Source organism: Macaca fascicularis, chromosome 8 (genome assembly GCF_037993035.2).
Source record: "Macaca fascicularis isolate 582-1 chromosome 8, T2T-MFA8v1.1".
Taxonomy (NCBI): domain Eukaryota; kingdom Metazoa; phylum Chordata; class Mammalia; order Primates; family Cercopithecidae; genus Macaca; species Macaca fascicularis.
Window position 1 is genome coordinate 152341786 of NC_088382.1, and position 12476 is coordinate 152354261.

At 56.3% G+C, this 12476-nt stretch overlaps 1 protein-coding gene across 2 annotated transcripts in view; it reads left to right on the forward strand.

Moving 5' to 3' along the window:
• PSCA (prostate stem cell antigen) overlaps positions 1-11924 on the forward strand; it is a 46730-nt gene extending 34806 nt beyond the window's left edge. The window contains exons 1-3 of one of the 2 annotated variants that reach the window (XM_045398778.2): positions 9005-9073; positions 10304-10411; positions 11126-11924. In XM_045398778.2, coding sequence (XP_045254713.1) covers positions 9022-9073; positions 10304-10411; positions 11126-11337 — 372 coding nt within the window. In that variant the 5' untranslated portion in view covers positions 9005-9021 and the 3' untranslated portion in view covers positions 11338-11924. Of the gene's footprint in view, positions 1-9004; positions 9074-10303; positions 10412-11125 lie in introns of those variants that run through there. The other variant, XM_073999568.1, reaches the window with a different exon arrangement.
• Positions 11925-12476: the final 552 nt, after the last annotated feature.

Here is a 12476-nt window from a genome sequence, read left to right on the forward strand (position 1 = left end):
TGGCCCTCCAAGGATGTCCACATCCTAACCTCCAGCTCCTGTGAATACATTACTTACATGGCAAAAGGGACGTTGCAAATGCAATGAAGTTAAGATTCTTTAGATGGGGAGATTCTTGTGTTTATCAGGGTGAGCCCAGTGTGCAGTCATCCCTGGGTATCCATAGAGGACTGGCTCCAGCACCTCTCAAGGACGCCAGAATCCTTGATGCTCAAATCTCTTACATAAAATGGCTTAATATTTGCATATAACCTACACACATCTTCCTGTATACTTTAAGTCACCTCTGGATTACTTATAATACCTAATACAATGTAAGCGCTATGTAGATAGTTGTTATACAGTATTGTTCAGCGAATAGTGACAAGAGAAAAGTTTGTACATGTTCAGTACAGACACAGGTTTTTTTTTCTGAATCATTTGTATCCTTGGTTGTTTCAATCTGGATGGAGAGCCCACAAGTACAGATAGGAGGGCAGGCGCCATCACAGGGGTTCTTGTGGGGGTTAGGAAGCCAAGTGAGAGGACAATGGGATGAAAGCAGAGAGAAAAGGAAATGTGACAACCGACACAGGGGTTGGAGTGATGTCCTTTGAAGATGGAGGAAGGGGCCACAAGCCAAGGACTATGAGCAGCTTCTAGAGGCTGGGAGAGACAAGGAATCAAGGCCTCTCCTGGAGCCAACAGAAGGAATGCAGCCTGCTGACCCCTTGATCTTAGCCCATGACACTCATCGTCCCATTAGACTTCTGACCCCCAGAGCTGTAAGATATAAATTTGTATTGTTTTGGATCACCATGTTTATGGTAATTTGTTAGGACAGCAGTAAGAAACAAACACAGATTTGGGTAGCTCACTCCTCCTTTTTCCTTTTTTGAGGCAGGGTCTCTCTGTTGCCCAGGCTGGAGTGCAGTGGTACATTCTCCTCACCGCAGCTCCAACCTCCTGGGCTCAAGGGATCCTCCTGCCTCAGCCCCAGAGTATCTGGAACTACAAGCATGCACCATCTCACCTGTCTTTAATTTTTTGTAGAAATGGGGTCTAGCTGTGCTGCCTCGGCTGGTCTTGAGCTTGTGGACTCAAGCGATCCCAAAGTGCTGGAATTCCAGGCACGAGCCCATGTGACAGCTCACTCATCCTTAGCTCAGTTGTTCCCTGGGCTCCCAGGCCCCTCCCACCCTCTGGGTCTTCTCTTCCTCACCCTCCATTGCTGGTTCCTTACTGACCAGGCCATTCTTTGGCTCTTTTTGTTCAACCAATCCCCACTCCCTGGGTGATCTCCTCTGGTGTCATGCTGTTAAATACCATCCAACACTGTCAACGACCAAATTCATGTCTCCTGCCAGGGCCTCTCCCCAGAAATCCAGACTCCTGTGTGCTACCCAATGTCTCTGCTTAACTTTGATCCTCCAGCCCAGCTTTGCTCCGTCTGCATTGCCCCCACCTTCATGAATGGCAGCTCACCTTGCTGTTCACTCAGGCTAAGCCTCAACAGTCTCCATCCCTCATATCCAGATCCTCTACCCTCAAAATCCAGTCAGTGTTTGGCCTCTTCTCACTCCCTCCAACTTCCCTCCCCCATCCACACCTCTGTGGTCTTGCCTCCTCCCCAGTCTCCGTGTCTGCCCTTACCCCCATACAGCTATCAACTGCTGCATCAGAAACCACCCAAAACTTAGTAGCTTGAAACCAACTGTGTTTATTGCACATGATTCTATGGGGCAGGAATTTGGCTGTGCTAGAGTCAGATGTGTTTCACAGAGGAGGAGGCTGAGTCACGGAGCATACCAGGCACATGGCGGGACTAGAACCCAAGGTCACTGGACTGGGGCTCCCATGGCAGGGTCTCCTGGGACAGCGAAGTCCTCCGTCCCTGGGAAAGCTGGCTCCATCCCTGGTGTGACTCTGCTGCTGAGGCAGCATCATTGTCTGGGGTAAATACCTGGGGTTCATCGTCTCATGCCAAGAAGATTAAGGACATGGACTTGTGGATGGCTTAAGAAGCAGAAAGTTTAATAGACAGAAAAAAGGAGAGGAGAGCAGCCCTCTCTTTCAAAAGAGAGGCGTCCAAAAGAGAAAAGCCGGCCTGCAGCAGACCCCTGCAGATTGTATAGGCCGACTTGAGGAGGCAGTTCTGATTTATGAAGGGCCTACAGGTTGGTATGACCAAGGGTGATATTTACATATGGCGTGGGGAAGGCCGGTCACCCCACCATAATCTTATTATGCAAATGGGCTTTCTACCTGGCCAGCACCATCTTGCCTGCTCCCTACTGTACACATGGCTGGCAAAGAGAAGGGAAGATGGAGCTGCCATTTTGATCATGCCTAGTCTCAGGTAGCTTTTTCCTATTGGCACAGCTGCTGGCATTCACCCGTGCAAGCTTCCAGCTTGCTTGTCTTATGTTTGCAGCTCGATTTTATAGGCTGCTCTTTATTAGAAAAGAAAATGATTTGGGGGCTGCTTTCCATTAAAAGGAACACCTTACTGAGGACTTCCTTACCCTCACTATCTGCCTAAATAATTTATTTTTAGCTCCTCTATCACCCTCACCTCAGGGACATGGAATCACGTGGTCTCCCAGGACTTGGACAGTGCTGGTGGGCAGTGGGGATGGGGCCTGATCCCAAGATGCATCCATTCTGACACTGGGAGGGGTCAGAAAGAAAGGAAGAGAAGGAAGAAAATACACTAGTGTGTAATCACCCAGTGGGTTCATTTTGACCCCTGGCAGGATAGAACTGATTTATCATGACAGGGGAAATGCAATAGAGAAAGAGTTTAATTCATGCAGAGCCAGCTGAACGGGAGACCAGAGTTTTATTATTACTCAAATCAGCCTCTCAGAAAATTCGGACACTGGGGTTTTTCAAGGAGAGTTTGGTGAACCAGGGAATGGGTGCTGCTGGTTGGTTGGGGGTGTGGAAAGTGGTCCCCTGTGCACTGAGTTTGCGTCCAGGTGGGGCCACGGGACCAGCTGCTGGGTTGGTGGACCTCGTTAGAGCCACCCAACAGTCATTAGGCATGCAACAACCTGAAACGGCATCTCAAAAGGTCAATCTTAGGATCACAATAGTGATGTTACTTGCAGGAGTAATTGGGGGAGTTGCAAATCTTGTGGCCCCTGGAATAATGGCTAGGAATCATTTAAGTCTACACCTCAGCAGAACTCAGACTCCCTTCATCTTCCTAATGCAATGGTGGCCTTTCATTAGCTTTACAAACATGGCTGAGTTTTGGGAAAGGGCTATTATGCCCAGAAATGGCTAAGGGCAGTGTGCAGGTTAAAGGCAAGTTGGGGGTTGGTTAGATCAGATCTCCTTCACTGTCATCATTTTCTCACTGTTGTAACTTTTACAAAGGCAGTTTCCAGTGTCTCCTGGGGGCTGGCACTGAGGACTACCTTCCCCCAGCCATGCCCCAAGTTCACAGAGCAGAGCCCCCAGACCATGCCTGGGCCACTGCACCATTCTCCTTCCCCACTGGGTTCCCCATCTCCACCCACAGTCAGAGTGGCCTTTGACAGGGCCAGTCACTCCCCCTGCCCAAATAAGCCGGTGCATTCTGAATACAGCCCAGGTCCTCACTGGGCCATAAGACCACACCGGAGCTAACCCCTTACTGTCCTCTCCCAAGCCCATGGGCCATCCCCTGTGCCTGCTATTCCCTCTGCCTGGAGGTGGGCCTGTACCCAGCAGTGTCCTTTGCTCAGTTTCCGAAGTCCTCAGGTGGGGGCAGTCCCAGCCAGCCCTCCCTCTGGAGGTCTCTGGATGACAGGCCTCCCACAGCAGAGGTGGCTGGGGGGGGGGTGCTGGTGAGGCTGTGCCCAGCTGGAAGGGAAGGGTGTGCCTTGGGTCTCCTCCCCAATCTGAGTTCACTCCAGGAAGGGGGAGTGGCACAAGCGGAGGGTGCAGAGCAGTGGGGGCGGTTCTGAGGGTCATTGGAGGCCAAGGGTCCTGGCTGGTGGGACAGGGGTTGGAGCAGTACCCATCTCCACCTTGGTGCCCAGACAGGAGGGGAGCTGGTTTGAGGCAGGGCCCTGATGGCACCTTTGTGAAAGCCAGGAAAAGGCACCTCCTCTGGGAACACAGGGGCCCTGGCAGAGTTAGAGATGGGGAGGGCCTGTGGGCCCCACCATGGTGGGCTTGGGGGAAAACGCCTCTGAGGGGCTCCAAGCTGCACCCTCAGGACTTGGTGGCCCCAACACACACCCACATTTACACACATGCTTTTGCTCACACAACACACAACCCGTGCACACACCCACACTCACTCGCATTTACACACATGCCACACACTCGCACATTTGATCCACACACACAGATAAGCATCCTCTCTCACACAGCCACACTCCCATGCCCACATGGTTTGCACATACAAACCCTCACAGTTACATATCACACACACACAGCTTGCAAGTCATGGCCTTAATTTCCAGAACCCAAATGGGGGGCTTGGCACTGAGTACCCCCAGCCATCCCATGTGCACCAGCGGATTTTCCTCCTGATCTGCAACGGCGTTTTTCCAAAGAAAAGAATCTACAAACTGACACCAGGATGACTTTGCAAGTGACATGCTAGCTTTATTTTTTTTAATTAATGCTGCATGAAATAAAAAAATTTATACACAGGAATGTGTGTTCCAGCATGGGACTCTGTGGGGCTCCCCGAAGGTGGTGGTGGGACTCCCTGCGAGGTAAGTCGGCTCCCAGAAGCCCCAGGGCCTGGTCTGGCTGCCCTGGCCCCAGCCTCATCCCCTGCACTAGGTGGAAGGCAGGATCTCCAGGAAGCCCAGCTGATTTAGGTCCATGGCGGTGGGGTGGGTGGGTGGAAGGCCAAGAGCAAACAGGAAAATCTAGAGTCCTGGGAGGCAACTAGCAGAGCAAAGGAAGGAGGCCAATGGTGAGTCACACTGAAGCCACACTAACCGTTTTTATTGCACAGGATTCTGTGGAGCAGGAATTTGAGCACGCTAGAGTCAGATGTGTTTCAGAGGAGGACGCTGAGTCATGGGGCAAACTAGGCACATGGCAGGACTAGAACCCAGGGCCGCTGGATGGGGGCTCCCGAGGCAGGGTTTCCTGGGACAGCAAAGTCCTCCCAGGAAGGCTGGCTCCATCCCTGGTGTGACTGCTTACCACCTCAGGGACATGGGATCAGGTGGTCTCCCAGGACTTGGGCGGTGCTGGTGGGCAGTGAGGATTGCCATGGAACTGGGGCCTGATCCCCAAGATGCATGGGGCTCCTCCCCAGGTGCTCCTACCATTGCTCAGGGAACGTTGGGCCTCTTCTCAAAGACCAAGTCCATTCTGGCACTGGGGAGGGATCAGAAAGAGAGGAAGAGAAGGAATAAAATACACTAGTGTGTGATCACCCATTGGGTTCATATTGACCCCTGGCAAGATAGAGCCGATTTATGAAGACAGGGGAATTGCAATAGAGGAAGAGTTTAATTCACACAGAGCCAGCTGACCGGAGGACCGGAGTTTTATTATCACTCAAATCAGCCTCTCAGCCCCTGTCCACTGCATGAGGGTCCACAGGAAGCCATGCCCCTTGTGGCAGAACTTCCCAGAAAGGAGAACTGCCAGAAGATGCAGGCTCAGTTCAGGCTCAGGGCCTAGCATTCGGTGTATGGCCAAAGTGTGAATGACAGGGTCAAAAATCAGAGGATGGCCACAGTCAGGGTTCATTCTGTGACCAGGATCAGGGCTCAGTCAGTGGCCAGGGCCAGGGCTCCGGGTGTGACTAGTCTTATGACTCAAGGTGGGGCCATAACCAGGGCTTGTTAGGTAACCAGGATTAGAGTTCAGACTGACCACAGTGAGGGCTCAGTTTTCGGGTGAGGTCAGAACCCAACCTGTGGTTAGGGCTGGGGCTCTAGGAATGCCGTATAGGAGCCGTGACCATGACGCCATCCTCAGGCCAGCCACACCCTCAGTGCGGCTGATGTTGGGGCCTGCGAATTCTGTGGTGGGGATCCTGTGTGTTGCCCCCTCGTTGGCCTGCACCCACTAGAGGCCAGTAGCACCCCTGAGCTGGAACAAGCAGAGATGCCTCCAGACATCACCAAACATTCCCTGGAGGTGCAGAGTCGCCCACGTGAGAACCACTGCCTTACAGCAATCACTGTGTATCAAATCAGATCAACAAACACTTACACACCTGTAAATATTTGAGAACAGAAAGTCCCAGGCTGGTACCTTGAATACAGAGACAGATAAGAAAACTTACTGTGCAGGAGTGGCCAGAGCCCCAGCAAGCTGGGGCTGGGGGCGGAGGGAGGATGGGACAGGGGCTGTCAGCCACACATGGAAGCAGTTCACGACTGTGTGAGGCTCCTTGTCTTGAGCTTACAGGACATGGGCTGGAGGGCATGTCCAGAGAGTGGGCAAGAGTGGGCAAGGAAGGAGTCTGGGGTAGGCCGCAGTCACCCTGCATGGCCTCCAGTAAGTTCCTGTCCCTCTTGGGCTCAGGCTTCTCACTTGCCAGAGAAGAGACAATTTCCGTGGAAAAGAGCCCAACCCAATGAGTTCCAGGGAGCCATGCGGGAGAGGCCCCAAAAGGACAGGGGATGACCTGGAGCCCCCAGGGAAGCCCGAAGGCAGATTCCTGGTGCCACTGAGTCTCAGGGAGGTTGGGTCTCGCATCATCCTTGCTCCCATCAGTAGTGTCACCTTGACCCCAGACTCAAGGCGAGACAGTGGGAAGCTGATGTCCCCCGAACACCCCAGAAAATCTGCCAGCCTTCCCGGATGGTGCAGGCCTGCTGGGCTGGGAGAGGGGCCGATTCCCCAAGACTTTCTCCTGCAACATCCTCACCACCCCCTAAAATGTGCCAGAGCCCTTTTCAGAGGCAAAATCGAGGAGAGGAGGAAACAATGAAAGCCAGACAACCATGAGCTGGGACAGGAGAGCGTCTGGGGAGAAGGAGCCTGTTTCCCACCAGACACCCCATCAACAGGGACGGGAGAGCGTCAGGGGAGAAGGGGCCTGTTTCCCACCAGACACCCCATCAACAGGGACGGGAGAGCGTCAGGGGAGAAGGGGCCTGTTTCCCACCAGACACCCCATCAACAGGGATGGGAGAGCGTCAGGGGAGAAGGGGCCTGTTTCCCACCAGACACTCCATCAACAGGGACGGGAGAGCGTCAGGGGAGAAGGGGCCTGTTTCCTCCCTCCAGACACACACTTGGCAGCAGGCAGGGCCACGGCCCACAGTGGACCCACCAGCATCCGGCAGGAACAGCAGTATACCCAAGAGGGTTGCGAGGCAGAGTCATCTAACTCAGGCCCCATGTACAAAGGCAGGGGACAGGTTGAAGGAGACAGCAGGGCCACCAGTCCCCCTCAAAATCAGCAGCAGCAGGAAGCCACCGCCCCCATGGGCTTGCAGGAATGAGGGGGAGAGTACAGTGACCAGAGGCTGGCCAGAGCCCTGGGGACAGGAGAAGCCTGGCTGACAGGATGTGGGCCTACTCTAGAAGGCCACAGCCACGGCCACCACCACCCAGCTGGCTGACAGGAGAACCTGGGCCTGCTCTAGAGGGCCAGAGGCACTGCAGCCACCACCCAACCAGCTGGCAGGAGAGCTGGCCTGACCTTGTCTCTTCCACCCTCTCATCTCCTGCCCATGAGAGCTAGACCAGTCTCCCAGGTCATGGAGCAGGAGGGAGAGGGGATCTGGGGCAGACAGAGGCCATACAGCCCTGGGCCTAGCCCCTGCCTCCCGCTATTGCAGAGGCTGCTAAAAGCTGCACTTCCCGACTCCCTTGCAGCTAAAGTTCCAAGCTGAGGGTCACTCACGGTCCTGAGGGTAAAGCTCCTAGCCCAAGGCCCAGCCCACACTGAATGCCCCACAAATGAAGACCTGTCCAACAGGGTCTCCTCCCCAGGGAGGCTGTCCCCTGTGTCAACAAAGAGCCAAACTCTGTAAAATATTTGAAGACATTTATTCTGAGCCAAATATGAGGGACCCTGGCCTGTGACACAGCCCCCAGGAGACCCTGAGAACATGTGCCCAAAGTGGTCAGGGCACAGCTTGATGTTATCCGTTTTAGGGAAACATGAGACATCAGTCAAATACATTGAAGACATACATTGGTTTGGTCCAAAAAGGTGGGCAACTGGAACTGGGGGCTTCCAGGTTATAGGTGAATTTAAATATTTTCTGGTTGGGAATTGGTTGCAAGAGTTATCAATAGAAAGGAATGTCTGGGTTATATGGGGTTGTGGAGACCAGGGCTTTATCATCAGAGGAAGCCTCCAGGCAGCAAGCTTCAGAGAAAATAGCTGGTAAATGTTTCTCATCAGACTGAAGGCCTGTGTTGATGTTAACGCTGGCTCTTCCTGAGTTCTGAAGAGAGGAGGGATAATGAGGCTGTCCAACCCTTTGCTGTCATGGCCTGAACCAGTTTTTCAGGTTCACCTGGGAAAGCCCTTGCCGAGAGGAGGGGTCCATTCAGATGGCTGGGGGTCCTTAGAATGTTACTTTTGGTTCACACCCAGAATAGCCCCTGCCCCTGTCCTTTGCAGCACCTGCTGCTGATCTGTCAGTGACGCTGTGACCAAGACTTATCACCCCGTGGGCCGTGGGCCGTGGGCCCCAGGAGGGCGGCACAGCTTCTGTAGGAGCACAGGGCCCAGGGAGGTGCCCTCGTCCTTGGCTGGAAGGCTGAGGCCTGGAGGAGTCTGGAGAAAGGGTCTCCCTTGTCTGGCCTTGCGCTGTGAGGTTGGGGAGGTGGGAGAGGCATAATCTGGGGCCTGAGGACGTTTCAGCCCTCAGCCCGGGGTGGCTGAGATATGGCCCTGGGCAGGCTCTGTCCTTCAGAGGTGGAAAGAAGGACAAAGGGAGAGGGAGGTGCAGGTCGCTCAGGGAGGAGACTCAGATCTGCCCAGTCCCGGGGCCCTCACTGGCTCCAGGAAACCTGCTGGTGTTGACTGTGGGCAGTCCAGCCTCTCCCCAGCTGTGGTCATATAAAGCCACTCAAGGCCCTCTCCACCGCTGCCCACCCGTGACCATGAAGGCTGTGCTGCTTGCCCTGCTGATGGCAGGCTTGGCCCTGCAGCCAGGTGAGGCCCTGGCTGGCCCCCAGCAGGGAAGGGAGCAGGGGTGAGCCGGGGAGGCCAGAGGGATACCTGCAGGGCACATGGGCGGGGGGGGGGGAAGGAGGAAGGAGGAAGGGGGAAGGGGATGAGGCTTTCGCCCTAGCCTCCATTCCTCCAAGGCAGCTCTTGGCACGACCAGGCAGCGACCTGTTCCCTGCCATCCCCTGTGACCAGGGCTTGCAGGGCCAGCAAGGAGTCACTCTCCTTCACGACCGTGGGGCAGGGCCTGGCTCCTAGGGGGCAGATAGACAGACTGACGGACGGATGGACAGAGATGCTGATGAGGAGCCGGGAGGCACAGGGCAGGAAGCCTCAGGCTAAGAAGTGCTTTTGAGGGCACAAGAGGGGGGTGCTGGGGGTGTCCTGCGAGGACCCGGGGGGTCTACATCCAGCCCAGTCCCAGCACTGCAGCTTCCGAGGGTCCCAGGGAGCTGCTGGCCTGCGCTGCTCTGCTTGGGGTAGGACTCTCCCGACCCAGGGTCCTGGGTCAGTCACCCCCACAGCCGCAGCTTCCTCTTCTGGAACACGAGGTCACAAAACAGCCACCGAGGGATTAAACAGGGCAGTGTTGCAGAGGCACTGAGGAGGGGGCCCTGAAGATGGGGAGGAGATATTGAGGGTGAGGAGCACCGAGGACAGTGCTGGACACCTGCCTACACAGGCAGGTGCGGTTGTTTTGGAGGAGGAGACAGTGGCTATGAGCACCTAGCAGCAGGGCCACCACCCCAGGGGCAGAGCGAGAGCTGACGCGGGAGGCCTGAGAGGGGCTGAGAGGCCGGGCTGCTGGGGACAAGGCCAGGTGGGCCTCCATGGCGGTGGCCTGAGGAAGTCCTGGAAAAGCGTCATCCACCTGTCCAGCCGGGCCCCTGCCAGGTGAGGCGAGCCCCTTCTCTCTTAAGAGCATGGGCGTTTTAACAAAGCTTTAACCTCGCAAGCAGGGGGCTGGGGCACACATGGCAGCTGCCGGGCACCGTGGCAGGAGGCGTGCAGAAAAGCCAGTCCTGGGGGATTGTGGAGAAGTTCGTGCCCCTGCAGAGGACTGTCCCAGCACAGACTGTGCTCTCTCCGGAAGGGCCCGGATCTTGCTCTCTGCACTGCAGAGAAGATGAGGCAGGCAGGCCCCTGCCCAGGAGCCACCATTTCTGGGGAGTGCTATGGGGCAGCCTCTGAGGCCCCTCCCACTCCACCCCACAGGCACTGCCCTGCTGTGCTACTCCTGCAAGGCCCAGGTGAGCAACGAGGACTGCCTGAATGTGGAGAACTGCACGCAGCCGGAGGAGCAGTGCTGGACCGAGCGCATCCGTGAGTGGGGAGACGAAAGTTGCCAGGCCTAGGTCTCTGCCACTGAACTATTCATCCTTCTGGCCATCTGCCCACACCTATGTGCTGTTTTCCTTCCACCCATCCCTCACCCGTCCCACACCTGCCCCCCAACAATCACCCAGCATTTGTTCCTCCAGCCATCCTCCTCCATCTGCCACTCCTCCACCCGTCTGTCCCTCCCCATCCTCCATCTGCCACTCCTCCACCCATCTGTCCCTCCCCATCCTCCATCTGCCACTCCTCCACCCGTCTGTCCCTCCCCATCCTCCATCTGCCACTCCTCCACCCATCTGTCCCTCCCCATCCTCCATCTGCCACTCCTCCACCCGTCTGTCCCTCCCCATCCTCCATCTGCCACTCCTCCACCCATCTGTCCCTCCCCATCCTCCATCTGCCACTCCTCCACCCGTCTGTCCCTCCCCATCCTCCATCTGCCACTCCTCCACCCTTCTGTCCCTCCCCATCCCTGTCCTTGCTCACTCATTCACACCATTGCTGATGTTCAGTGGGTGGTCCACTTGACTTGGGCATCTGGATAGGGCTTAGACTAGGCCCTTGCACTGCTTGCAATCTTGAGGCCAGCCCAGGGGGACTCTAGAGCTTCAGGCAGGGTGGGGACAGGAGGAGGCCTGGGACAGGTCAGGCGGGTGAGCATGCAGGGCAGCCCCATCCCTGGGTCCCGCTGCTCCCCAGGCGCCGTGGGCCTCCTGACCGTCATCAGCAAAGGCTGCAGCTCAAACTGCGTGGATGACTCACAGGACTACTACGTGGGCAAGAAGAACATCACCTGCTGTGACACCGACCTGTGCAACGCCAGCGGGGCCCATGCACTGCAGCCGGCTGCTGCCATCCTGGCACTGCTCCCTGCACTCAGCCTGCTGCTTTGGGGCCCCAGACAGCTGTAGGCTTCCGGGGGCCCTGCTGCAGCCCACACTGGGTGTGGTGCCCCAGGTCCCCGTGCCACTCCTCACACACCCGGCCCAGTGGGAGCCTGTCCTGGTTCCTGAGGCACGTCCTAACACAGGTCTGACCATGTCCCTCTGTGCCTCTGCCCTCCACCCTGACCCTCCCATGGCCCTCTCCAGGACTCCCACCCGGCAGATCGGCTCTAGTGACACAGATCGGCCTGCAGACGGCCCCTCCAACCCTCTCTGCTGCTGTTTCCATGGGCCTGCATTCTCCACCCTTAACCCTGTGCTCAGGCACCTCTTCTTCCAGGAAGCCTTCCCTGCCTACCCCATCTATGACCTGAGCCAGGTCCATGGTGTCCCCCACACCCAGCAGGGGACAGGCACTCAGGAGGGCCCAGCAAAGGCTGAGATGAAGTGGACTGAGTAGAACTGGAGGACCGGGGTAGCATGAGTTCCTGGGAGGCTCCAGAGATGGGGCCTGGAGGCCTGAAGGGAGGGGCCAGACCTCACATTCATGGGGCTCCCTGAACGGCAGCCTCAGCACAGCGTAGGCCCTTAATAAACACCTGTTGAATAAGCCAGAGAGACCTTCTGTCCTTGCACACCCCAGGTGGGGACGGGATCCGGGGCTGTGTCTGGTCCAGGGCCCTGGTCATATGGGCTGCAGCCTCTGCCCTGACAGGAGCAAAGCTTGGCCCCGAAAGGAGGACGTCCCTGCAGAGGGTGGGAGGGCAGTTCCCAGGACTTGCACTTGCTGTGTTGCCTGAAGCATGTGGCCAGAACTCTCTGAGCCTTCCGGCCCATCTATGACCCCTCCCTGCTGGGAGGATGGACCCAGAAAGTTCACAGGAAGGAGAGGGTTCTGAGGGGAGGGGCTACTACCATTCACGCTCCCACTCGTCCTTTTGGCTTCATTTGAGCACCCCCATTTTTCAAAATTTGTTTTAGCGCTACATACCCACTATACAGCATCCAAACACTACAGCAGGGTCCCCAGTGACAGGTGGCCTCCCCCAACCCTGAACCCCAGCCTCTTCCCTCTCTGGAGTGCCGGGGGCTTCTTTCTGGGAGAACCTGTGCCCCGCCATCATCCCCAGGCACCTGAGTGGGAGGACGCCATCCACACTTGCCTC